The 24590-nt window shown below is 37.5% G+C and overlaps 1 protein-coding gene across 1 annotated transcript; it reads left to right on the top strand.

The window, feature by feature from the left end:
* Window positions 1-1395: 1395 nt before the first annotated feature.
* Window positions 1396-4990, top strand: LOC133881150 (annexin Gh1-like). The gene is made up of 4 exons (XM_062320105.1): window positions 1396-1468; window positions 2316-2467; window positions 2588-2809; window positions 4469-4990. The coding sequence occupies exons 1-4, from the start codon at window positions 1396-1398 to the stop codon at window positions 4988-4990; spliced, it is 969 nt and encodes a 322-aa protein (XP_062176089.1).
* Window positions 4991-24590: the final 19600 nt, after the last annotated feature.

Here is a 24590-nt window from a genome sequence, read left to right as displayed (position 1 = left end):
ATGGGTGTTGACGAAGAGGAATATTTTCGTTATTTTTTAAAGAATAATGATTCAATGCCACCCAAATATATAATTTTTCACCATCTTGTCTATGTGGCAAGGTTGTCCCCCACTACTTTTTGAGTTTTTTTATTTTTTAAAAATAAATTAAGGCGAGGGACCACCTTGCCACATAGACAAGGTGGTGAAAAGTTGTATATTTAGGTAGTAGTGAATCATTACTCTTTTGTAAAAGAACTCAAACACCGCTTTCCTTATGGCAAAATCGAAATTAAATTGCCCCTAGTGGGCTCATTCGAAGTGACTCATTCTCTAAGATTTCATAAAAGAAATTGTGCTTTTTCTCAACATCACAACTTCATGTATGTTCATTGAAAACATACTTGTTATTAATGGTCATTTAATTTTGTTCGTTCCGTCACACTTATGGGTCATTTAATCTTAATCGTTAGATCCCACTTATTATTGATAGTTATTTAATTATAATCGTCAATAAATTTAGTTGTTGCATTCGTTCTTATAAGTATCTTATGATATAGATCAAACCACTATATCAAATAATTACAATTGTCCAAAAATAATTGTTATGATCTGATCGCTCCTCAAAACACCACAATTTGAAGTGCACAGCCGTCGATTCACACTATGGATATATTCAAGTGCATATACCCGAGCTTTGCTTTAAAGCAATAACTAAATATGAGTTAGAATTACTGAACGTATATACCCCTCACATATATAACATAAATATTTATTTAATTTTTGAAATCTTCCATCAATATTAATATTCCCTACTTTTGAGTTACGTACCCTAAATAATTGAGGATCCCGGCCAGAAACTAAAAATAAAGTGTATGTGCATGTGTGGCTTCTAGAGAAAATGTGCATATATATATATATATATCACAAGTCAACTAAGACAAAAACATATGGACCGTTGATTTTTGACATGAAATTGTTGATGAGATGAACCTCAATGGGTGGTGGAAAATGAGCACTTCAAATTTCAAAACACAAAGGACCGTTCTCAAGCCTTTTCATTAAATATTGGATCGATTATTCTTCTGTCGTGAGTTTGACATGATCATGAGATTAACAGCCAGCCATGATATGATATGAGCAATTGTACTTCTTGCATGCTTGTTATTTCTTAATTAGCGACAAGAAGAAAGTCAGCGGTGTGGGACTCATGAGGATATGTTCCATTTGTTAATATTCTTCTTCCCACTTTGGACGTGGCTCTGCTTTCCACTTTTCCTCCGTTTGCTCAAAGTCCCTTTGCGAGAGATCGAAAAGGCGAAACAAAAGCAAAATATTCCTTACAAAGTGCATGCCTCGATCGATCTACCTATAAAAATGTCTATCAGGCTTCTTCTTTAGCCTAACAATTTGGAGATGGCTACCACTTCTTTTCAAAGCTCTAAGCAGTATGAACTGGATTGCCAACATCTTCATTCTTATTTCTCTGGTATATATATATCTTTTTCAGTTTTAATTTCCTCTTTAATTAGTTATTTATTTCATCTATCAATTTGGATGCAAATTAAGAAAACTGTTTTAATTCAAACTGTAAGGATTATTGAAATAAGCATGCATGCAATTCCATTCACACCGGGCTCGGCAAATTTTTAACTAAAATTTAGATAAAAAAAAAAAACCATCTTTGCTTATTTTAGATATTCATTTTTTCAAAGCACCTACACTCAGATCAATATTTTAGCTATTCACTTTTACTATTCTATTTAAAATATTATTTCTTTATATATTTTCACTATTCTCAATGAGAAAAGTGTTGGAGAGATTGACACAACACTTATTACATCTTTCTAACGTGGGACTTAGTCCTATTACACTCACACATGTATACTCAACAACAACAGAACCTGATTAATTTTTTTTTAGTTTTTCTTAAAAAAAAAAAAAAAAAAAAATTAATGCATTGTTGAACTATAGTGCTCAACAATTTGCTGAACACTATATATAGCAGCTAGCCAATTCGTTAGCAAAAGTGGCTAGCAGGATGATGGGGGGTTTTTTGCTAGTTTTTGCTACAGAGTTAGCCAAAATAATTAATCTTTTGAGCTATTTAGGCTAGCTCATCGTGAATGCTTAGCAGTGGAGATTATTTCTCAAATCCACTAAATCCTAAGCTAACAGGACATTATCATAATTAAAGTACCATGCATGAGGACTTCAATTCCCACAGTATCATCTGTTTCAACCATCCATTTGTCTTCCTTTTTTTTTTTTTTTTTTTTTTTTTTTTTTTTTTTTTTTTTTTTTTTTTTTTTTAAAATGCCAATGAATTATTGTAGGCAATGGTGCAATCAACAACCAGAAGATTGTGGAGATCTTCGTATACAGAAATTCCCATGAGTTTAAGTTCATTCGCCAAACTTACAGTGCTCTCTATGGTCAGAATGTTCTTCATCTTATCTCAAGTATTCAGAGGAATAATCCATCTGCTGTGAGTGAGTCTTCGCTCGAAATTCAATTTCCTTCTCCTCCTTTTTTCTCTCTCAGAAGCAAGAAAATTACTTAAAAATGTATGTCTGCATTATATATATATATATATATATACGTACAGAGAGCAGCTTATCTTCGAATGATAGAACCGCAAGAGCGTGATGCTGAAATAATGAGGAACTCGCTGTTTGGAGGGAGTACTGTGAATCTTAACGCTTTCGTTGAGATTGCATGCAGCCGACCATCTCAGGAACTGCAGTGTATTAAGCAGACCTACCGCTCAAGATACAGTTCTGATCTTGAACAAGATGTCACTGCCAAAATTAATGGTGGATTCAAAGAGGTAACTACTGTTGGAAAGATTACCGAATTAATAAGAAAAATAGAGAAAATTACATTTTAGCCCCCTAAATTACCAACCGTTTTGCAACTAGTTCCACAAACCGCCAACACTCCGACTTCGGCCCCCAAACTACCAAAACCTTTGAAAAATGCTCCATGTGGTGAAATATCCTCATATTACCCTTGCCACATTTCATTTTTCAATTAAAAAAAATAAAAAATAAAAAACTAAAAAAACTATTTTTTTTTAAAAAAAAAATAAAAGAAAGGAGGGTGTTTGGGGTAGATATAATCTTTTTTTTTAAAAAAAAAAAATTAAATAAAATTTAAGTTTATTTTAGTTTACTTTTTTATTTTTATTTTTAAAAAAATATTATTTTTTAATTGAAAAATGACATGTGGCAGGGATAATATGTGGATATTTCACCAAATGGGGCCTTTTTTAGAGGTTTTGGTAGTTTGGGGAGCCAGAGTCGAAGTGTTGGCAGTTTGTGGGACTAGTTGCAAAACGGAAAGTAATTTGAGAGGCTAAAATGTAATTTTCCCAGGAAAATATGAAGGGAAAATAAAATTTGGATAATTCAAGGCTTGATTGCAACAACGATATCTTTAAAACGTGTTTTATCCCCTTTCTAATTGATAAGCAATTTGACAAAACTAGTTCTCCGAATAAATTAATGAAGCTCAAACGTTACTCTATAATAGTACGTAAGAAAATACCGTTGCGGACAGAATATATAGCACAAAAGAGATATGTAGGAGAATAAAAAGAAGCTATGAAATTTTGTATTTTTGCAAATTAATGGTCAAATTTATAGTGATTTTAGACACATTTAACGATCCAAAAGCATTTGATCCAATGGTGACAAATCGTTATCACAAAATCCAACTTAATTGACACATTAAATAGCAAATCAATCTCTTCCAAAATGGCTAGAAAAGGTTCAAATTTTCTTTAAGTTCGCATTTGAAAGTTGACTTCTTCGTATCTAGCCAATGTGTGACAAAACTTTCTTCCTACATTTCAAAATTTTGGTTTTCGATCCCTCCAAAATTTTGGAATGATCGACTTGAAAGACATTAGTCTTTGAATTAAATGGACATAAAACTTTTTCTCAACAACCTCTTTCTGGTGGTTGTTCCAGCTTTCCAAAATGGATTCGGGAAGGGTAGTGACCTTTTGAAGTTCATGTCCCTCCGGGTAAGGTATAAGGATCTTTCAAAGTTCATGCCCCTCGTGCCCTTTTGGCTTTAAATATTGTTTATGCGGCCTATTTCTTAACTTTTGTCCATTATACAAAGGACCAAATCATTTTTGACCCATTTCTTATTGGTTTGTTTTATCTGCACTATATTTTCATTTTCGGTCTATTATTGAGATCGAAACCCACCCCTTTCGGTTTTAAATCCCATGTAACCCTTTCTTATTTGATTAGAAAAAAATAAATACACATATATAAAACCTTTTAATTGTAAATATATTTCTTAATTATTTAAAATACCCTAAATAAATTTATTTATTTTTTTAAATAAATCTAACAATTACTTGCATCTTTGAATTGAACTGCTTAAAAATAATAATAATAATAAATAAATAAAAATCACTTGTTCCTCTAGCTAGTACATGATCTTATGTACTTTCTGTTATTCGATCTCTTAGATTCTTCTGGCAGTTTTGAAGTCGTGTCGTAGCTATGGTGGGAGAGTGGACATGAGCATGGCCATGTGCGACGCCAAGACTCTGTACGAGGCTGTAGAAAGCGGGAGGACCGTTGACCAGAAGACCATCATTTCAGTTCTAAGTCAACGGAATTCTGAGCAGGTAAAAGCCATTCTCGTCTCCTACAAACAGCTTTATGGGCAGGAATTCTCCAAGTTCATGAAGCAAAGCAAATGCGGGCAGTTTGGAAAAGAAGTTGGAATCGTAATCCGATTCATACAAAATCCCGAAAAGTTCTTTGCAAAGCAGCTGATGAGGATGAAGAGCGCTGATGCTCGAGAGATTTTGATTCGACTGGTGATCACTCGGTCGGAGATAGATATCAAAGATATTGACGAGGCTTTTGCAGCCAAAACGGGGAGTTCCATTGAGAACCTTGTGAGAAGGGAATTCAACGGTAATAAAGATCAGACTGGTGACATTGTAGCTCGCATCTTGATTGGACTGATGAAACGAAATTGAGACAGAAAAAAAAAAAAAAAAAAAAAAAAAAAAAAAAAAAAAGAAAGAAAGAAAGAAAGAAAGAAAGAAAAAAAAGTATATATATTAATATTATCTATGAAATAAAGAACATGTTTTCTTTTTACCTTTTGTATTTTATCAAATTCTCTCTTGGAGCCTTTTTTCTATTTTGCGTACTTAGGATCGTCTGTTTGCTTCAACGTAAAATTTGTTTTGAAAGAAGGTGTTTCTTATTTTTTGGTTTTTAATGCGACTGAAAATCTTTGTTAAACTTACAACGTTTTCGGTTGACTAAAAAACTTACAACGTTTTCCAAGTAGGCACCATCAACAATTGTGGAAAGAACAGAGAAGATACTTGTTGATGGTGCCTACTTGGAAAATTTACGTACGTGAAGTTGCGAATGGAAGGATAAGTGAAAATGGAAAGACAAGAAATGGGGAAGGCAAGTATCTTCTCTGTTCTTTCCACAATTGTTCTTCCCGTGCGTTTGTTAGTCAGCTTCCGAGTAGACACATGCTCACCATGCAAGGTTTTTTTCTTCTGCCAAAATTGTGATGGTGGCTTGGGAAAAAATAAAAGGAAGGTTAGACTCGGCTGAATTTTGGCTGCACGAGTTCATCACGTTTCAGATGAAAGGGCTGATTCCTTTTAACTAGTTGATACCAGTTCAACCTTTGGGTTGCATCTGGGCTTTGGGCTGCATTTGTTTGGTTCTCCATATATAGTCTTGTATTGGGCATCTCTCTTTCACTTGCACACCTTGAGGGCAAGGTGTCTCAAAGGGGGGGGGGGGGGGGGGGGGGGGGTGTGGGTAATGTAAGGAGGTATTCTGTGAGTAGTATACGTGGCAATTCCTTTAAGGATATGGATATTGTTTGTTATTAGTGAAGATACAGGAGATTGTTTCATCCAACTGCAGGGGATGGTGTAGAATCTCTGTGTCTCTGTTGGTGTTTTCTTCCTTGGGTGCGGCTGCTGGGTTTTTGATCCAGGAGGAGAAAAAGAGCTAAGAGAAAGAAGAAGAGGCAATGGGGAAGAAAAGCAAGTGGACAAGCATTCCAGTCTAATTTGGGAGGAGATGTCACAAGCAGTAAGCAAGTCTTCGGAAAAGCTAAGGAGGGAGTTGATGAAGTGAACGTGAAGAACCAAGAAGCTGCATTGAGAGAACCTAGAAGATTGGGGTATGTGCAAATTTGACTCAAGTCCACGTGCAGGATTCCTATTTGTTCAGTGGCTACGTGGCTCCTTCATATCACATGGGCTCCTTCATATGTGTTAGTTTGACTCAAGTTGCAACGAAGCCAATGTGGACTTGGAGAAATTGATGGGCTTCCACTAAATAAATTCTGGGTTATTTTTCATTCAACCCGCAACCTGAGGGCAAGGTGGTTAAAAGGGGTGGGTAATGTAACAGTCCATTAGTTAGCTAGTGTTGGAGAAATAATTAGCTCCAAAGACATGTGGGCCGAGCCCATCAGGTCGGCCCAGCAAGATTAGACCCAATTTATAAGACCATTCGTTATCTCCAAAAAGACGTATATCTCGAGTATATCAAGATAGACTTCTATCCCATCAAATATGGGATAAGGTACCTAATAGAATGACATTAGCTAAAGAGAGTGTCATATCCAGTTTGGACTCTACTACCCAATTTGAATTCTATGAAGATAAGACTTAAGACCATGTGATCTAGGACTCAGACTCCTAATCAGATTATGCTCCAAGTATTTTAGCAGTTTTATAACTGTGAGCCTATAAATAAGACTACTACACTAGGTATTGAAAAACAGATTCTCTGAACTCTTGAGATTACTGATATTCTCCAGAAAATAAGTTTGAACTGACTTAGGCATCGGAGTGGGGGTCCGGTCGGCACCCCCGACGAGCCGTTTGTTATTTTGCAGATTACGAGGAGAACGAACATCGAGGAAGGCAACGAATTACAAGGCGACACGTCACCGTACCGGAAACTGTACCAATAGTTTGGCGCCGTCTGTGGGAAACGACGAATCGCTTCTTGCAAAAAAATAAATCCGCAACGGTGACTACGTGATCAAATCAAGTTTGAAATCTCAGATCAGAATCTAATCACACCAAATCGGTGCTGGCGGTATACAGATGTGGTATCATCTAGATCCGCGCTCAGAGGTAACAATTTTACATGGGTGTGCTGATACAAATTCATAGTGGGTCCAATTTTGTTCCTAAAAAAAAAAGCATCGTTGCTTCTTCCCCCAAAGAAAAAAAAAAATAAGGCTTGAGGGATTGGGCCTAGTCCAACTCTTTCCAATGGGTTGGCCCAAACAAACAAAAAATACAAAAAAAAAAGGGGAGAAGCCAACCCGGTCCGGTTCTTGGCTTCTTCTTCGGCTTTCCACCAGAATCCAGAAAACCAGATGGAGATCCTCGCTTCGCCGGAGATGCCGAGTCAGGAGAAGAAGGATTTGCCACCGCGAAGGTACAGCTCTGGATCCACTCCCACCGACTCTGTGACCATCGAAAGCCCCGGTAATGTGAACTACCGAGGCGACAGTAGATCCTCAACAACCGGCCTTTGAGTTGGCTAGAACCGGTTCTTCCACGAACGTTGGACAAGAGAAGATGAGTTTTTATTACCCTTGGTTTATCAATCTCCCTGAGGCACAAACTTATTATTTGTCTAATTCATATACTTTAAGTATTGGCATCAAATTGGCCATCTTCTTGTTCGACTCTTGCTTCGGGGGTTTCTCTTTGATTGCAGAGACAGTAGGTCAGGTGCCTTTGCAATTGTGGATTATATGAAGAGGTACCACGGAGCCACGAAGCGTTCTATTTGGTGTGCTTCTGTTGTGGTCAGGCATCCTTCAACGAGGTTGAAATACAAAGAGAAGAAAAGAGGAGTTGGCCCAAAAAAAAAAAAAAAAAAAGGATAAGCCAACCCGTCCAGTTCCTAGCTTCTTCTCCAAAGAATATCTGGATTTCCACTAAAGTTCAGAAAAGACCCACATCAATGGGAGATCCAACAAGAGTCAAAATCGGCGGAAGGCGAGACCAAAACATGCACAGCCTCGAAGTCTTCGACGCGGCGCTGGACCCAGGGGTTTGAGTTCGACAAAACCCAAAACGTCTCCTCCTCGGGTCAGCCTTCGGATCGGGTCATTGTCTCGGAGATCCGGTCTCCCCAGCTACCCAGATGGTCGTCGAAAGCATGGTTTTTTCGTTTCAGCCCGAGCTCCAACGTAACTCTGATCCCGATCAATCCACAACTTCAGAAGAAATCAAGGGTTAGAAGAAACCATGGAGACCCAGAACCTCCGACGATTTTCGTGCATCAAAGAGAGAGGTACTGGGGCGTAAAAGCTCGGTCAGTGGCCAGTAAACCCGAACCAGAATTCTGAGGTGGATCCATCCACCGAGTCGCCCAGTGGGACGTTGGAGCCCAGAAAGATCGGGAGATTTTCAGGCGAGGACGACGTTGCTGGTGGTGGACGGAAGCCCGACGAAATAGTGACTGATCGTGAGGAGCCCCTACTCATCGTGGGTCATGCTGGGCTGGAAGGTTCTGTTGAACCGCTTCTTCTTTCACAGGAAATAGTTTTTGCTGAGATTTTGAGCCAGAACATCGAGACTGAGCATCTCGAACGCTTCAAACTCCACGACCAACCACAAGCTCCTACTTGCATTCGCAGATCCGTTTGGCATTTGTCTTCATTGAGAGTCCAGGAGATGCAAAGCTCTGTGCTTGATGAGGCAGAATTCTATGGCTACCTTTTTTGGAGATGATCTTTGAGTTGATGTATAGAAGGATCTGTGGGTCTAGTAAGATATTTTTACCAATTCTGTGAAAGGCTCGGTGATGACGACAGCCTCGGTGTGACTAGTAGATCTAGGCTTGGGTTGGCATCCCCGAGCCTTGCCTTTGTCCAAGTTACGGAAACTCACATCCCCGAATCGCACCGCCATAGCTCAACCACCGAGGCCTAAATAATCTAAAACCGCCGGTGTCTTAGAGAAGAAGAGTGGAAAAGATGGGACAAAAAGTAAGAGACACGTATGCAGTATGCCGACATGTGAAAGACATAATAGGCATCTCAAATCATTTTTAAGAAGAGAAGTCTAGTTTGTCTCTCCAAATTAAAAAGGAAAAAGTCGGGGCTTCACCCTAAAGAAACAGAGCTTTTTGGATTCTCACTATGGCCTGGATGTGGATGTGGATGATGCCTAAAACACAACCCGAGCTACACATTCCCTCCCTATCAATATCAGTTTGAGTTTCATAGCTTGGCAGTACCTACCGTCAGGGCTGATTTGATTTACTTTGAGAGCTCACAACCTATAGGTGTCATACCGAATGAGTTCACTAACTTGAGGAATTTTTGCTTGCAACCGACTAAGGAGCTAGAAAAAGGAGTCGAGAAGAAATAAGAGAGAAGACAGAAAAGTAGCTGTAGAAGTGTGGGCTAGCTTCTAATACAGAAAATTGAGAAGAAAGGACCATGACGTTGTCAATCACAATCTGATCACATGGGCAGCGACGTGATTGAGAAAGAGGGAGACAAACAAGAATTCTGGAAGGAGATGGACATTATGAAGACGTGCGGAAGGGATTGAAGAAAGGACTTGGATCACGCATTGAAAACTTGTAAAAGTGAAGAAGAGACAAGGCCAGGGCTCTTATTTTTTTTTTTGTTTGTCGAAACACAACAAAAAAAGAAAAAGAAAAAAAAAAAAAAAAAAAGTTAGATCCGAGGTGATTTATTGAGGCGAAAAGTTAGATCCGAGGTGTTTTATTGAGGCTGGAAAGTTAGATCCGAGGTGATTTATTGAGGCTGAAAGTTAGATCCGAGGTGTTTTATTGAGGCTGAAAGTTAGATCCGAGGTGTTTTATTGAGGCTGAAAGTTAAATCCGAGGTGATTTATTGAGGCTGAAAGTTAGATCCGAGGTGTTTTATTGAGGCTGAAAGTTAGATCCGAGGTGATTTATTGAGGCGGAAAGTTAGATCCGAGGTGATTTATTGAGGCGGAAAGTTAGATCCGAGGTGATTTATTGAGGCGGAAAGTTAGATCCGAGGTGATTTATTGAGGCGGAAAGTTAGATCCGAGGTGATTTATTGAGGTGAAAAGTTAGATCCGAGGTGATTTATTGAGGCGGAAAGTTAGATCCGAGGTGATTTATTGAGGCGGAAAGTTAGATCCGAGGTGATTTATTGAGGCGGAAAGTTAGATCCGAGGTGATTTATTGAGGTGAAAAGTTAGATCCGAGGTGATTTATTGAGGTGGAAAGTTAGATCCGAGGTGATTTATTGAGGCGGAAAGTTAGATCCGAGGTGATTTATTGAGGTGAAAAGTTAGATCCGAGGTGATTTATTGTCGTGAAAAGTTAGATCCGAGGTGATTTATTGAGGCGGAAAGTTAGATCCGAGAAGTTTGATCCGAGGGTATTCTACCGAGGCGAAAAGTATGTACCGAGATGACACATACCGAGAGTATTATTCCAAGGGTACTATCCCGAGGAGACTATGCCCGAGCTCCTAGTTCCAAATAGCACACTTTGAGGACCCCTCCAAATTTGCCATCCTCCGAAGTGCACAGTCACATGCCGAGGGACCAATCCGAACCGGAGGTCTAGCTTGAGGAACTCTCCCAAAGAGCCCCATATCGAGTGGCGTGCAAGATAAGGAACTCCAAGTAAGACGGTTCATCTTCATTGAATTCACCAGATAAGTTCATACTCTTCTTTTACAAACATGATTTATGGATAAATGTTGGTTTTTACCAAACAGGAAAATATATATATATGAATGCACTTGTACGCTTTGCCGAAATATATATATATTTTGATAAAATAGACTCATGTGTTGAGGCTTCACTCCTGTCGTGAGTGAAAGGATCACAAAATCATCCCGACGGATAAAAAGAATATATGGTGCTACTGTGCATTCTGCTATTTTGTTTTAGGATATGCAGTGCTTCGTTAACCCTTTTTGCAGAAAAGATACAGGGAGACAACCCCTACAACAAATTAAACAAGGAAAGTCTCTCGGTCAGTCCAACACCGAGAGCCAAGGAGACAACCTTGCAAAGAAAACAAGGAAAAGTCTCTCGGTTTGTCCAAAACCGAGAGCAGGAAAAGTCTCTCGGTCAGTCAACACCGAGAGCAGGAAAAGTCTCTCGGTCAGTCAACACCGAGAGCAAGAAAAGTCTCTCGGTCAGTCCAACACCGAGAGCAGGAAAAGTCTCTCGGTCAGTAAACACCGAGAGCAGGAAAAGTCTCTCGGTCAGTCAACACCGAGAGCAGGAAAAGTCTCTCGGTCAGTCAACACCAAGAGCAAGAAAAGTCTCTCGGTCAGTAAACACCGAGAGCAGGAAAAGTCTCTCGGTCAGTCAACACCGAGAGCAGGAAAAGTCTCTCGGTCAGTCAACACCGAGAGCAGGAAAAGCCTCTCGGTCAGTCCAACACCGAGAGCAGGAAAAGCCTCTCGGTCAGTCCAACACCGAGAGCAGGAAAAGCCTCTCGGTCAGTCCAACACCGAGAGCAGAAAAATAAAAAGTCTCTCGGTCTATCCAACACCGAGAGCAAGAAAAACCTAACGGTTAGTCCAACAAAGGATACAACGGCAGGATTGCAGGTTTTCGGAAGGACAAGAACATCCAAGATAGAATCGGCCCGAGTCCTTTCCTCGGACGACCCGAAATGGTTATGGAAAGGACACCAAGACAAGAAAACCTCTCGGTTGGAGGTCTCCAGACGTTAAAAGATTGGAGCATTCAGAGATAAAGAAATTAAAAGGTAAAGATTTCAAGTTATGATTTCATTTCAGTAATATATAAAGTCTTTTACAGGTTACAAAGATTTTCGAAAAGAAAGGTAAAGCTCAGCGACCTGACTACCCACCTCGAACGACTTAACCTGCTGTCGCAGACTAAAGTTATGGGGGGTAGCTCATTAAGGTAAACAGGAAGGTAAAACTTCAGAATGATAAAGATTCAGGATGAAAAAGCTTCAGGATGACAAAGCTTCAGAATGAAAAGCTTCAGGAAGGTATGAGGATAAAACCTCTTTAAAAAATCATCAAGATACCAAGAGGACTTGACTATCCGCCTCGAACGACTTAGCCCGCGGTCACGGACTAAAGCTATGGGGGGTAGCTCAACAAAGTTAAAGCTTCTACAAAGGGAAAATCACCGAAGCTACACCAAACTCTCAAATTAAGATCTCTCAGGAGCAACTCGAACAAAGATACGGGGAGACAACCCCTCTAACAAACCATACGGGGATATCACCTCTACAAAAAATAACCAAGTAAGTTCATCGCTTCTAAAAGATTTTTTCATATCCTCCTCGGTCATAACTTACACAAACCGATTGTTTGTTTAAGTTAAGGAGGATAACTCAAAGTAAGATTTTTCTCTCCTAGTCACGGAGGTTAAAACAAAAGATTTTTTCTCTCTTAGTCACGGAGTTCAAAAAAAAAAGATTTTTGAAACAAAAGATTTTTCTTACCCTCATCGGAGTTAACTTACGCAAACCGATTGTTTGTTCAAGTTATTAGAGGATAAGTGAGAATTGATTTGTCATGGAAAGTTTTTCCATAACAAAGAATTCAAACATTACAAAGTTCGAAAATAAAGATATTCACAGGTGAGACCAAGCTAGATGGTGTTCATATTAGAAGATTCGGTACGCCAAGCACAAAACCTCAGGCCAGCAGAAGCCCCTAGTCGTTATAAGTCTCGGACAACCAAAGCCTCAGCGCTAGTCTGGGCCTCCGAAGCCCCCAAGAGAGATTTTTGTGGAAGCGGTCTACGAAGCACTACCGATGAAGAAGCTTCGGGTATGTTAAGCCTTTTCTTCAACGGACAACGGTTTACCATTTTTTGTCAGACAGAACCTTGATCTCAGGAAAGTTGTACGCAAAGTGTTCTCTCAGAGTGGCATTTCACCACAATCTTGGTGAAATCAACTACATCAGTCCGATCCATCTCCTACCGAGAGTAGGAGATCATTTTTACAACTTTGGCCCGACCGACAATATTATGTAGAGGCATTTATGAAGAAGATATCTATGAGAAGTTGCTATTAGTACTATGAAAAATCACAAGTTGGATCCGCTCAACCCGATCCAAGGAGGAGATAAACATTTAGCAACTACTTCAGGGAAATCAGGTATCAGTTATCCCTAGTAGAATTGGGATAGGACTTATGGTCCAATCAGATAAGAAGAATGATCAGATCAGAAGTCTAAGAAGATATCAGATTAGAAGTCTAATAAAGGATCAGAGTCCAATTAGAACTTTAACAGCAATTCTAGATCGACAAGGAGCAGGAATTCTAATCCTTCCAGAGATTCGAGGCATTATTCGTCATAATTACTTTGAAAGAGGCAGTAATTGTCAGATACAGATTATGGAAGATCCAGATTCAGAAATTGAGGTATTTAATTCTCTTACATTCTAAATTCAAATAAGAGAATTAGGGGGGTAACTATTGGAGAAATAATTAGCTCCAAAGACATGTGGGCCGAGCCCATCAGGTCGGCCCAGCAAGATTAGACCCAATTTATAAGAACATTCGTTATCTCCAAAAAGACGTATATCTCGAGTATATCAAGATAGACTTCTATCCCATCAAATATGGGATAAGGTACCTAATAGAATGACATTAGCTAAAGAGAGTGTCATATCCAGTTTGGACTCTACTACCCAATTTGAATTCTATGAAGATAAGACTTAAGACCATGTGATCTAGGACTCAGACTCCTAATCAGATTATGCTCCAAGTATTTTAGCAGTTTTATAACTGTGAGCCTATAAATAAGACTACTACACCAGGTATTGAAAAACAGATTCTCTGAACTCTTGAGATTACTGATATTCTCCAGAAAATAAGTTTGAACTGACTTAGGCATCGGAGTGGGGGTCCGGTCTGCACCCCCGACGAGCCGTTTGTTATTTTGCAGATTACGAGGAGAACGAACATCGAGGAAGGCAACGAATTACAAGGCGACACGTCACCGTACCGGAAACTGTACCAACAGCTAGTTAGAAGATTATCACACGTGGTGAATCTGTTAGTTAGTAGTTTTGTTAGTCGTATTCTTGAATTGTATAAAAGAGAGGGAAAGAGCTAAGGATAGGCATTCTGTTTTGTATCTTCACTACAAAAAAAATTGTTTTTTGCCACTTGCATTTCGCCACGTGTACAGTCACTGCACACATGGCGAACTGTTGGCCACGTGCAAGTGGCCACGTGAAAAACACGTGGCAAATTCGGGTAACACTAAATGCACATTTCGCCACGTGTATTTTAATACACGTGGCCAAGTGGCCACGTGTATTAAAATACACGTGGCTGACAGTTAGTCACATGTACTACAGTACACGCGGCTAACAGTTAGCCGCGTGTACTTAAATACACGTGACCACTTGGCCACGTGTGCTACAGTACACGCTGCCAACATTTGGCCGCGTGTACTGTAGCACACGTGGCCAAATGCTTCAGTTTTTTCAAAAAAAAGAAAAAAAAAAAGAAAAAAAAAAAAAGAAAAAAAAAAGAGGCTTCTCTAATTTTATTTTATTTTTTTATTTTTTATTTTTTTTTTCACCGGTATTTTCTTTCGCGGAACAACATTTTTTTTTCTTCCCTAGCCGGAAACTTCTTCGAGGCCAGCAACAACAAAACACCAACAAAATCCAACAAAACTTCTTCCGGCCAAAAAACCACCAACAAAACAACAGATTTTTTTTTCCCTTCCGGAAACATCTTCGAGGCCGGCAACAACAAAACAACAGAAACATCTTCGAGGCCAAAAACACCAAAAAAAATCCTAGACAGCAAAACAGCACCGAAACAGCAAAAAATACCAACATAACAGCAAAATATCAACAAAACTGCAAAATCTCCGGAAATTTTCATTCTGGCCCAAAATACCAACAAAACAGCAAAAAATACCAACAAAACAGCAAAAAATACCAACAAAGACACAAAGTCGCCCAGTCGCCGGAAATTAGATTCAAAACTACAAAAATCAAGAACCGTCCACCCATATTTTTTTTTATAGATACTTTGAAAGAAACAAGCAACAGGTGGAGAGAGCCCCTTATATTCCAAGGTCCTTGCAGGAGAATACAATCAACATGGCTTTGTAAGGAGACAACAAATAAAAACTTGTTTGGTGCAAGAACCTCTATAGCAAGTGGTGCAGCAAACTTCTAGGCTATTGCTAGCGTAGCTTTGATCAATTGAGAGTGGAGAGGTTTTTTTGTTAAAAGCTTACCAATAAGGGCAAAGCCTTCACGGTTTGGGGGGGCTTCTTCAAGGACAGGGAAGTCCCATACTGGAGCTTTCATCTCGTCTATGAGTTTTTGAACAACGGCAGTAGAGCAAGGCAGTTGAGATTGATGGTGAAAGAGGGAAAGACAAGGTGTTGGAGGTTGATGGTGAAAGAAGGAAAAATCAGGCTTTCAGAAAAGTTCTGTCAAAGAGGGCACAAGGAGAGCTCAAGAGAGAGAGCGAGCATTACCGTCCACCCATTTTTTTTTTTTTTTTTTTTTTTTTTTTTATATAACCTCATATTAAGTTTTAATATTAATGTAAACTGTACCGTCCACCCACACATTTCGAACAAACATTTCTTTTTGTTCGAAATGTGTGGCCAGGTGCCGCGCGGAGCACCTGGACCAGTGGTGACGTGGCTCAAAGCTACGTCGCCATTAAAAAAAAAAAAAAAAAAATTAATACTGAATGTGCCGTCCGTCCATCCATTATCCGAAGGGAGAAAAAAAAAATAAAATAAAATAAAGGATAAGAGAAGTCAAAGAAGGCGGCGGTTGCAGAAGAAAAAAATAAAATTGAAAAAATTGAAATTGGCAACGTTTATTTGATACACGCGGCCAATTGGCCACGTGTGAAAAATACACGCGGCCAATTGGACGCGTGTACAAAATACATGCGGCCAATTGGCCGCGTGAATTTATTACACATGGCTACTTGTTTTTCGTAAACAGTCTGCCACGTTGTCATTAAGACACGTGGTTAGTTGACCGCGTGTCTACAGTAACAGTTACTGTAGACACGCGGCTAATTACAACTTTTTTTGTAGTGCTTGTTCCTTGTGAACTCTGGAGGTCCTTTGGCTCCTTAAATTGCCAAGAATTGCAGACTTGCCATCTCGAATCGGCTTGTTCAATAAAGTTCATACTTTTTCTATTCAATTCTTCTTCTTTTCCCTTGTTTTCCTTCCTTTTTCTTTGTTGATTTCATAACAAAACTTCGATCATGTTACATAATCATACAAGTATTAATAGCTCTTTGCACTTCTGGATAGATAAAAGAAGGGGCTATATTATGTCACTGAGATAAACTCAAAACACAGATGCTTCCTTGAAGATTATTGTTAGAGAGACTAAGTTATGTGAGTTCAGATAAAGTTCTTATCTCAGGTGGGATGCTTCCTTGAAGCGCAGTTCCACCAAGATCCAGATTTACTAAATTTGGCAAAGAATAGAAGTTGAGTTTCAAGTTTGTTCCCAAAGAGACATTAGCCAAGTCAATCTCTGTCACATATCCATGATCAGCATTCAAAGTAACACCGTACCAGGTGCAACGACTTGAGAAATTGTTATGAGCACCCCACCACCTAGTCTCCTGCAGGCCTTCGCCTCTGGTTCTAGTGATGACAAATCACATGCAGCACAAACAAGATACAGGTAGCCCCATGCTACTACTACCACAATGCATATGGAAATGGAAATGGAGGGTGCCATGTTTAAAATTGTACGATTGATGAGAGGGCAATGGCAAAAGGGTTGATTGATGATTATTATGGTTTGCCTGGATGTTGGTTGCGGGACTATTCTTCTTGTTTTGGTTTATTACTTGGATACAATTACTTAAGATCTCTTATCTCTCTATTTAGGTATTTTCGCAGTTGCGGGAATAATAAATTCATTCATCTATCACACTCAAAAAGTGATAAAGAAAAGATTGTAAAGTGGCAAATATAGAAGTATAGAACCGATATTGTTGCCATTGTGCGCGCGTTGCTCCATTAATGTTCTGGTTGGTTTTCTACGGGAGAAAACTTGAGGGGTACGGAAATCATTGAATCATTTTCTAATGAGGATTATTGTTGTCGTAATTATTAAAATCATGTGACTTATTTCTTTGCGGAATGAATTGTGTTAAAATTCTTTTTGGGTTCTATCAAATTTCCCACCTTTTTTTCTTTCCCTTCGATCAGTTCATTCATTCGTAGATTTACTTGCCAATTGGTTTTTTTGTAACTTAGATCAGGTTTCAAAGGTCAGAAAGCATCGTGAATCTGATGCATATATGTCTAGTCAAATGATGATAGAATATGCTTTAAATATCTAAATGTTGTTTTTTATGCCTGCTGGCTTTGGGTCATGACTATTATAAAACCAGCAAATGATTTCAAGCGTTTGGGCAGCTGGTTGAATTGTTCCTAAAATGTCAATATCATTTGCTTATGGAAACTGTTTGTAGGCAGGTGCATATAGTAACCAAAACGGGTTCACTCCAATTTCCAAATAGATTAAACTTCATGGGAAACAAGAAGGGGAAACCAAATATGAGATCAAACTTTCCACAAAAAAAAAAAAAAAATCTATTTTTTGTTGGTTTTATTTTGTGCACTGAACTAAAGGCTTCATTATTCCTCAAGAAATGGATAATAGAAATGTCGTATTGGTTTGAGTTGATAATTTGATTTAGCTTTTTTGTTTTTGTTTTTTCTCTAAGCAATATAGAGGGCTAGAGGAGAGGGGCATTTAATTTAGCTTACAGTTTATTGAAAACAAAGAGTGTGATATGAACTCCACCAACAATTGTGATGAAACTCGATAACAATGATGGTTTGAATCCCCAAGATCGTGTAGACAAGATTTGTTAAGCCTTGACCCGTCACCTAACTAGATGAGAAACCAAGACTACGAAGGATTGAAACGCTACACCAAGAAACCTAAGAATCTCTCAAGAATCAAGGTGATAAGTTTGGTTATTTGAAAGCCACAAGATTAACTTGATAAGTTCAAAGAGTTCTTTCAAGAACGAAGAGGAACACAAGACCTCACAATAATAATAATTTTCTGAAAACAATATCTGCCTACAAAATTCGTAATGCTCATCTATATACTTGGAACAACCCTCCAAGAATAGGAAAAGTCATAACTACAGCTTTAAAAGCAACACAAACATCAACATAAACAAGTCCCCACGTTTTTAGGTCTCTTGGACTTCTAGAGGCAGCCAAAAATAACTAAATGATTAAATTCAATGTATTTAACATAACCAGCCAAGACCAAGTTCATTCCCCTATTTAATATCCTTGAAACTCAACAAGTTTACACCCTTTAATGGTCAGACCATGCTGGTCACGTTTTTGCATGCTAATTAGCATATTCAATTGCTTTGATGACATGGACTAAGCCTTGATTATTATTTGAGCCCATCTTGGTCTTTTTAGAATCAGCCCAATTCTCTTGGATTTGCCCATTTAGTGCTTTCTTGAAACGTTTGGCTCTAAGTCTTGTAATTGGGCCACTAGGAAGTGACAAAGAGTCTTGTGCAACTTCAGCTCCATCCCCACGTGTATGATCAGCATGTCCAACTCCTTAGTTTGCATCAGAGTGGTTAGGAGGCATGTCGATGGTAGCTCTTGCAATAATCTTCTTTCAATGTTACATCGACTATATGAATCTATCTAGCCATTGAACTAGGTAGCTTATATAACTTTCGAGTTGAGTTGAGTTGACACAAATAACATCGACTCAAAGGACGGGTTGAAAGTCCAATTGTCACTGGGTGGTTGCTACTTTTGTTTTGAAGTAAAACAATGAGGTTTGTTTTAGTCAGAATTAAAATGAAGGTTTTGATTGCTGATTTGACCTCCATCAGGAGCTAACTGGTCGGTTTGGTGGCGGGTACTTGAATAGGCCTAGTACTCAGGTATGGTAAAATTCAATTTGGGATCCTAAATTTTGTGAGGCTTGCAATAGTTATCTATACTTGCAAGAAAGAGAAATGTTAGAGGTACCAAATATTTTACCAAGAGATGGATACCAAGATGATGTGGAGCTTATTCAATAAAGATGATCAAAACAATTAATTAAAAGAAATGTTACGGGTACCAAAGAAAATAAGGTATAGGGATTTAAAAAAAAAAAAATGATTAAGCAAGAGAATGATAGGAGCATGTACAGATAAATTTCATGTCTTTAAATAAACCAGGTTTTATAATAGTTTCCCAACTCATCTTCATAGGTTGATGAGTGATAGCTAGCTAAAGATAATAATAAATGAATGATAACAATAACAAATAAGAATGACTAAATAGGTAAAGCTTTATTCAAACGTTGCGTTGTTGTTGTCCTCTTATAATATTATTCTGTAATTCTTATCTCTTCATGCACTCCTCATACAATGCCTAGCTTTACTCTGCTCTTACTTCCTTTTGCCCTCTATAACATTATGTTCATTACAACCAATTTCTGTCATAGTTTTGGGAGCGTAACAAAGGTTTTTTTTTTTTTTTTTTTTTTCATTCACGAAATTGGGATTTCATCCTTTATAAACCATTATAGTTAGGCCAAGTACTCAAGAATGATAAACTTCAATATTGGTGCTAACTTGGTGAGGCTTGCAATAGACATCTAAGCTCACAAGAAAAGATGTGAAGATAAATAAAAAGACAAAGCAAGAGAATAAAGGAGCATGTAAATTTTGTTTAAAAAAAAAAAAAATTGTAGGAAGAAGAAAGGAAGAGAAGATGTAAAGACGAAAAAAAAGGACAAAGCAAGAGAATAAAGAAGGATGTACAAAAAGAAATTAAGGCTCTATTTGTTAATGTGTTTTGAGTGATCTTTTTTTTTTTTTTTTTTTTAAAAAAAATGTTTTGATATGACATAAATTTGAAAATTGGTTTTGTTTTTTAAAGAGTATACTTTTGTGTTTTAGATTGTTTATTAATGTTTTTGTATTTAGAAGAAAAAATAAAAGACACAAAACAAAAATCTTAACAAACAAAGCTGAAGTTTTGAAGATGGGAAAAAAATAATAATAATTAGGTTCATTATAACTCGCTTCTTTCATAGTTTTGGGGGCATAGCAAATGTTTGTTTTGTCTATCAAAGTAGAAATTTAATCATTTGTAAACCATCTTAGTGATAGTTAGGCATAATAGTCATGGATGATAAACTTCAATAATAAGGGATGCTATCTTTGGTGAATCATGTAATGAATATCTAAACTTGCAAGAAACAAAGGTGTAGGAATAAAGAAAAAGATAAAGTAAAAGAATAAAAAAACTATTCAAGAAAAAAAAAAGAACAAAAAAAAAAGGCGGAAGAAGAAACGAAAAGAAGAAGTGGAAACGAAGAAAAGGACAAAGCAAGAGAATAGAGGAACGTGTACACAAAGAAAATAAGGTTTAGAGACAAAGGAAACAAGAAAGGAATAATTATGTTCATTATAAATTAACCATGTCAATCACATATTCACAGTTTTGGAAGCATACCAAATATTTTGTATTTTCTACCAAATCATCCTTTGTATTGAAACCATGCATCCTTGTGATAGTGAATAGATTTGTATTTTCATTTACCAATTAAAGGAGAAAAAGGTTTGTGTGATCGATCATTTAATTCATATTCATCTACCACTCTTTTACCAAATTAAGGGACACAACAATTAAGCTTGATTGAAGTTGTATAACAGGTATGTGCTATACACTCTCATTTGTTTCCTAGCTTGGGTATGCTCTTTTCTATTGCCATTATATATGTTTGTAGTGATATTTAACATGTATTTCTAAGATTTTGTACAAAGTTGATAATTTTTTTTATATATATAGTACCTATTATTGGTCCATTTGGTCCTACTATACGTGATGTCTCCACTTCTCTCCTTTTTCTTTTCTCACTCATTCGGGTTTTTCTTTCAGCCTTATAAACCATGTTTAATTTATAAACGAAACCAATCAAGAGCTATAAGATAGAAAAACCAATTAATAAATGACCCAACTTACGTAATTGCATCAGAATTACAAGGATAATTAGTTAAAAGACAATTTCCTTTAATTTATTTAAAATTAAAGGTTAATTTCAACTTTAATTGAATTTTTTTGGTGTTCAAGACAAGAGGATAAAGGCCGGTTTGTTAATTTTGGTATTTGAAAAAATAAAATTAGTGCCCAACAACATATATGCATCCACAAATTATTAATTACCATATATATATTTTATAATTAATGTTTACAAACCCTTGGATCTCTACATACGTATCATCCTATCACATATATATCTGAATACTAACCACCTTTGGGTTTTGTGCCTACCTATATAGCTCTACCTGTACGTGTGCGTACGTTTGATAGTAAGATGGCGGGCGAGCATTGGCATCACTTGCAGCTCAAAGATAATGTGTTTGGTGATGAATATGAGGACGTTGATTGCTGGCTGTGCAAAAAGCCAGTATTGGGAAGTCGCGGCTACGAATGCGGGGAATGCGGTTATTTTTTCCTTCATGAGTCGTGCCTCGAGCCAACAGACAAGATAGAGATAGAGGCCACACATGAACCGAGTTTTAGACATCACTTGATCTCCATGAAAGAGCTGGACAACAATGGCGAGAATAGAGTTGTTTGCTCATTGTGCGAGGAACCCGTATCGGGTTTGTTAGGTAACAATGGGCCCACCATTTACAAATGCTCCATCCCCAACTGTAGCTTCCTCCTTCATGAACCATGCGCACAACTGCCCTACAAAATTACAACACACCCTCTGCACTTCTTACCAAACCACGAACTTGTTCTCATACCGTTAGATGAGACTAATAATCGTGAATTTTGTTGCCGTGCTTGCGGTAAAGTTTTCAGTAGAGGCTTCTATTACCTTTGTAGGAAATGTGGTGGTGATTATATCCTCGACATCAAATGTGCTTCTCGTTGGTGCCATAATATTAGTGCTGACAATTGTAACCCACACGCATTCTTCCCCACCCGAAATCCAATGGAGTTCACTTGCGAAGTATGTGGTGTGTATATAGCGTGTTAAGAATATAGATCAAGCTAGAAAATGTGCTTTCTGTTAAGAAAGGTTGTGACTTTTGAGCCACTCAAAATTCATGGAAAGGCAACTTATTGTCTGGACCAGGAATATAATGTCATGCGCACCCAACCTTTTTGTGGACCGTTGTTGTTTAAGAATGGAAATGGGTAAGAAAGTTAACAACTTTAAGTGTTTTGGGGTAAATTTAGGACTTTTAAGACCTAAAGATATTCGAGGCTCAAACTTTAGGCTCTAGGACTCATAAGAGATGAGTAGGTGGTAAAACTTTTGGAGCTTCGTCAAAGAAAAACTCAAAAATGGTTTTTGTGCAGTCACCAATAGAATGGCACCTTTCACCAATTGGTCGATGCATTTTGTAATACCCCAAACATTAAATAGGGTTAAGCATGCACTAATTATATCTTAAGAATGCTAGGATTGGTTATCAGTTTGTAGAGTATGAGATTCTGGGCTTTTAAGAGTTCTTATGCAGCCCAAACGTTTGAGTTGGATCTCAAATGATTGAGTGGAAACTAAAATGTTCAAAATTGGATAGTCAAACGTTTGATAGTACAACCGAATGTTCGCATGTGGCCCTAAACCTAAACGTTCAATGGTAAAACCGAACGTTCGATAATTGACAATACTAAAAAATAACACATCAGCCTTACCTCAGCCTTATCTTGTGCAATTCTAAACCTATAAATACCCCCACCCTCGACCCTTCACCATATTTTTTTTCCTTCTATTAGTTTGGTCCTAGAGTGTGTGTGTGTGTGTGTGTGAGAGAGAGAGAGAGAGTTGGAGAGATAATGAGCTATGTTGGTCATTGTTCTTCAAATGAGGTAACTTTCCTAGCCTAACTTATTTTTATTAGTGTTAGTAGGTTGTTAGCTTATTGCTTATATTATGTTTTGAATCCGTAGCTTGTAGTCTTGAATTCCTAGTTAGGTTTTGGTTTTAATACAAGATTAACGATTGATTAGTAGCTTAATGATGTTGGACATATCATTTCTACATAGGAGTATTATTGTGGTTTAGGATTGCGTTAGAGATCATATAAAGACCTTAGTTCTTGTCGGAATGAAGTCAAGAAGGGACTTTTGGTTAAAAATGAGTTTTTGCCCAAAACTGAACGTTCGACCCCTTCTGCCCGAACGTCTGATAGTCAGGCAGTAAGAATATTTTGAACAGTTTAGGACTTTGAGCCTTTTTAGTTCGAGTTAGAGACTAATGTCAAGTCTTTTCGAAGATTTGGAGGTTGGAGAATGTCCGGAAGATTACCTAGTGGAAGTCTACAACTCAAATGATTAAAACTCACACGGATACTTGTTATTTATATTTCTACATAGTATGATTATTTTATGTATCAAATGTGCATATTTACAACTCATGTAAAATATTCTTTAGAATAGTGTGAACAATATTTTTGTGAAAATAATTGATGAATAGCAAAATAATGAAAATGAAGAGTTTGTAAATGCAAGCACGTAAAAGATTATGAATTAAAATTACATCGTATTATATGATAGACCGATACGTGCGATATAACGGCCATAGACTTACTATTATACATGTTAACCCTATAATCAAAGAGAGCTACTTTTATTGTTTGGCCTTCGATCTAATGGTTCTATGTGACAGGCGCACCATGTACCAATTGATCGCTATTACAACTTTACTAGTAGCGTGGACCACCCGAGGTCGGACACGATTGGGTTGCTAACATATGACGGTATGCGATGATATCTGGGACACTTGTATTGTACTACATGTCTCTAAGGACAGCGCCAACATTGCTGAAGGGATTAATATCTCAGATAGACCATATTGTTTAACATATGACATGCTTACTTAATATATCATGTACTATATATATATATATAATGTATTACCATGGCATTCTTTTTATTCAACATAGAATTTCATTTATATCACTGCTTGTGATTTATAAATAGCGATTTTAAAATATGCGATTTGAAAAAAATGATCTTAAAGAAACACAGTTAGGCATTTGGCAAAATCACATTTTGGCATTTAAAATCGCAAATTAACCTTTAAAATTTCGTGTTTTCAAAAAAGCACCCAGTTGCCTACAATTTGAAAAGGCAGATTTTTTACGTTTTTAAAATACAATTTTTTAAAAACGTAATTCTCAAATAATTAATTTTCTGTGATTTGATTTAATATGATACTTTATATCTACGAAAGTAATTTCAAACGCACCCCGTAGACTGTAATATATCTCCAATAGCATAACAATAAAAATTAATTTGATTTTTTTTTCTACAAATGCTGCTTCAATGACCGACCACGGGTATAAGCATTACTCAGTTATACGATTAACTAAATTACCTTAATTTTTTTCTTCTAAATTTTTAAAAAAAAAATAAAAAAAAAATGAGGAAGGTTTATTTTATTTATTTTATTTTTATTGTTATTGGCTTTTCATAACGCACAGGCAGTCTGACTGTGAGCAAAGCGTGAGGACACCTGTGTCTGTGAATTGAAAGACTTCGCCTTTTAAAAGACAAGTCCCATTTATCTA

This window comes from Alnus glutinosa, chromosome 11, assembly GCF_958979055.1.
Source record: "Alnus glutinosa chromosome 11, dhAlnGlut1.1, whole genome shotgun sequence".
NCBI lineage: Eukaryota > Viridiplantae > Streptophyta > Magnoliopsida > Fagales > Betulaceae > Alnus > Alnus glutinosa.
The sequence above is the reverse complement of the archived record's forward strand: the minus strand, read 5'-3'. Positions and strand labels throughout refer to the sequence as shown.

Bases quoted from the DNA above. Each gene is read 5' to 3' on its own strand.
- LOC133881150 (XM_062320105.1), top strand. From the start codon at position 1,396: ATGGCTACCACTTCTTTTCAAAGCTCTAAGCAGTATGAACTGGATTGC. The intron at 2,468-2,587 runs GTGAGTGAGTCT...ATATACGTACAG, and splicing joins AGAGGAATAATCCATCTGCT to AGAGCAGCTTATCTTCGAAT. The intron at 2,810-4,468 runs GTAACTACTGTT...TCGATCTCTTAG, and splicing joins TTAATGGTGGATTCAAAGAG to ATTCTTCTGGCAGTTTTGAA.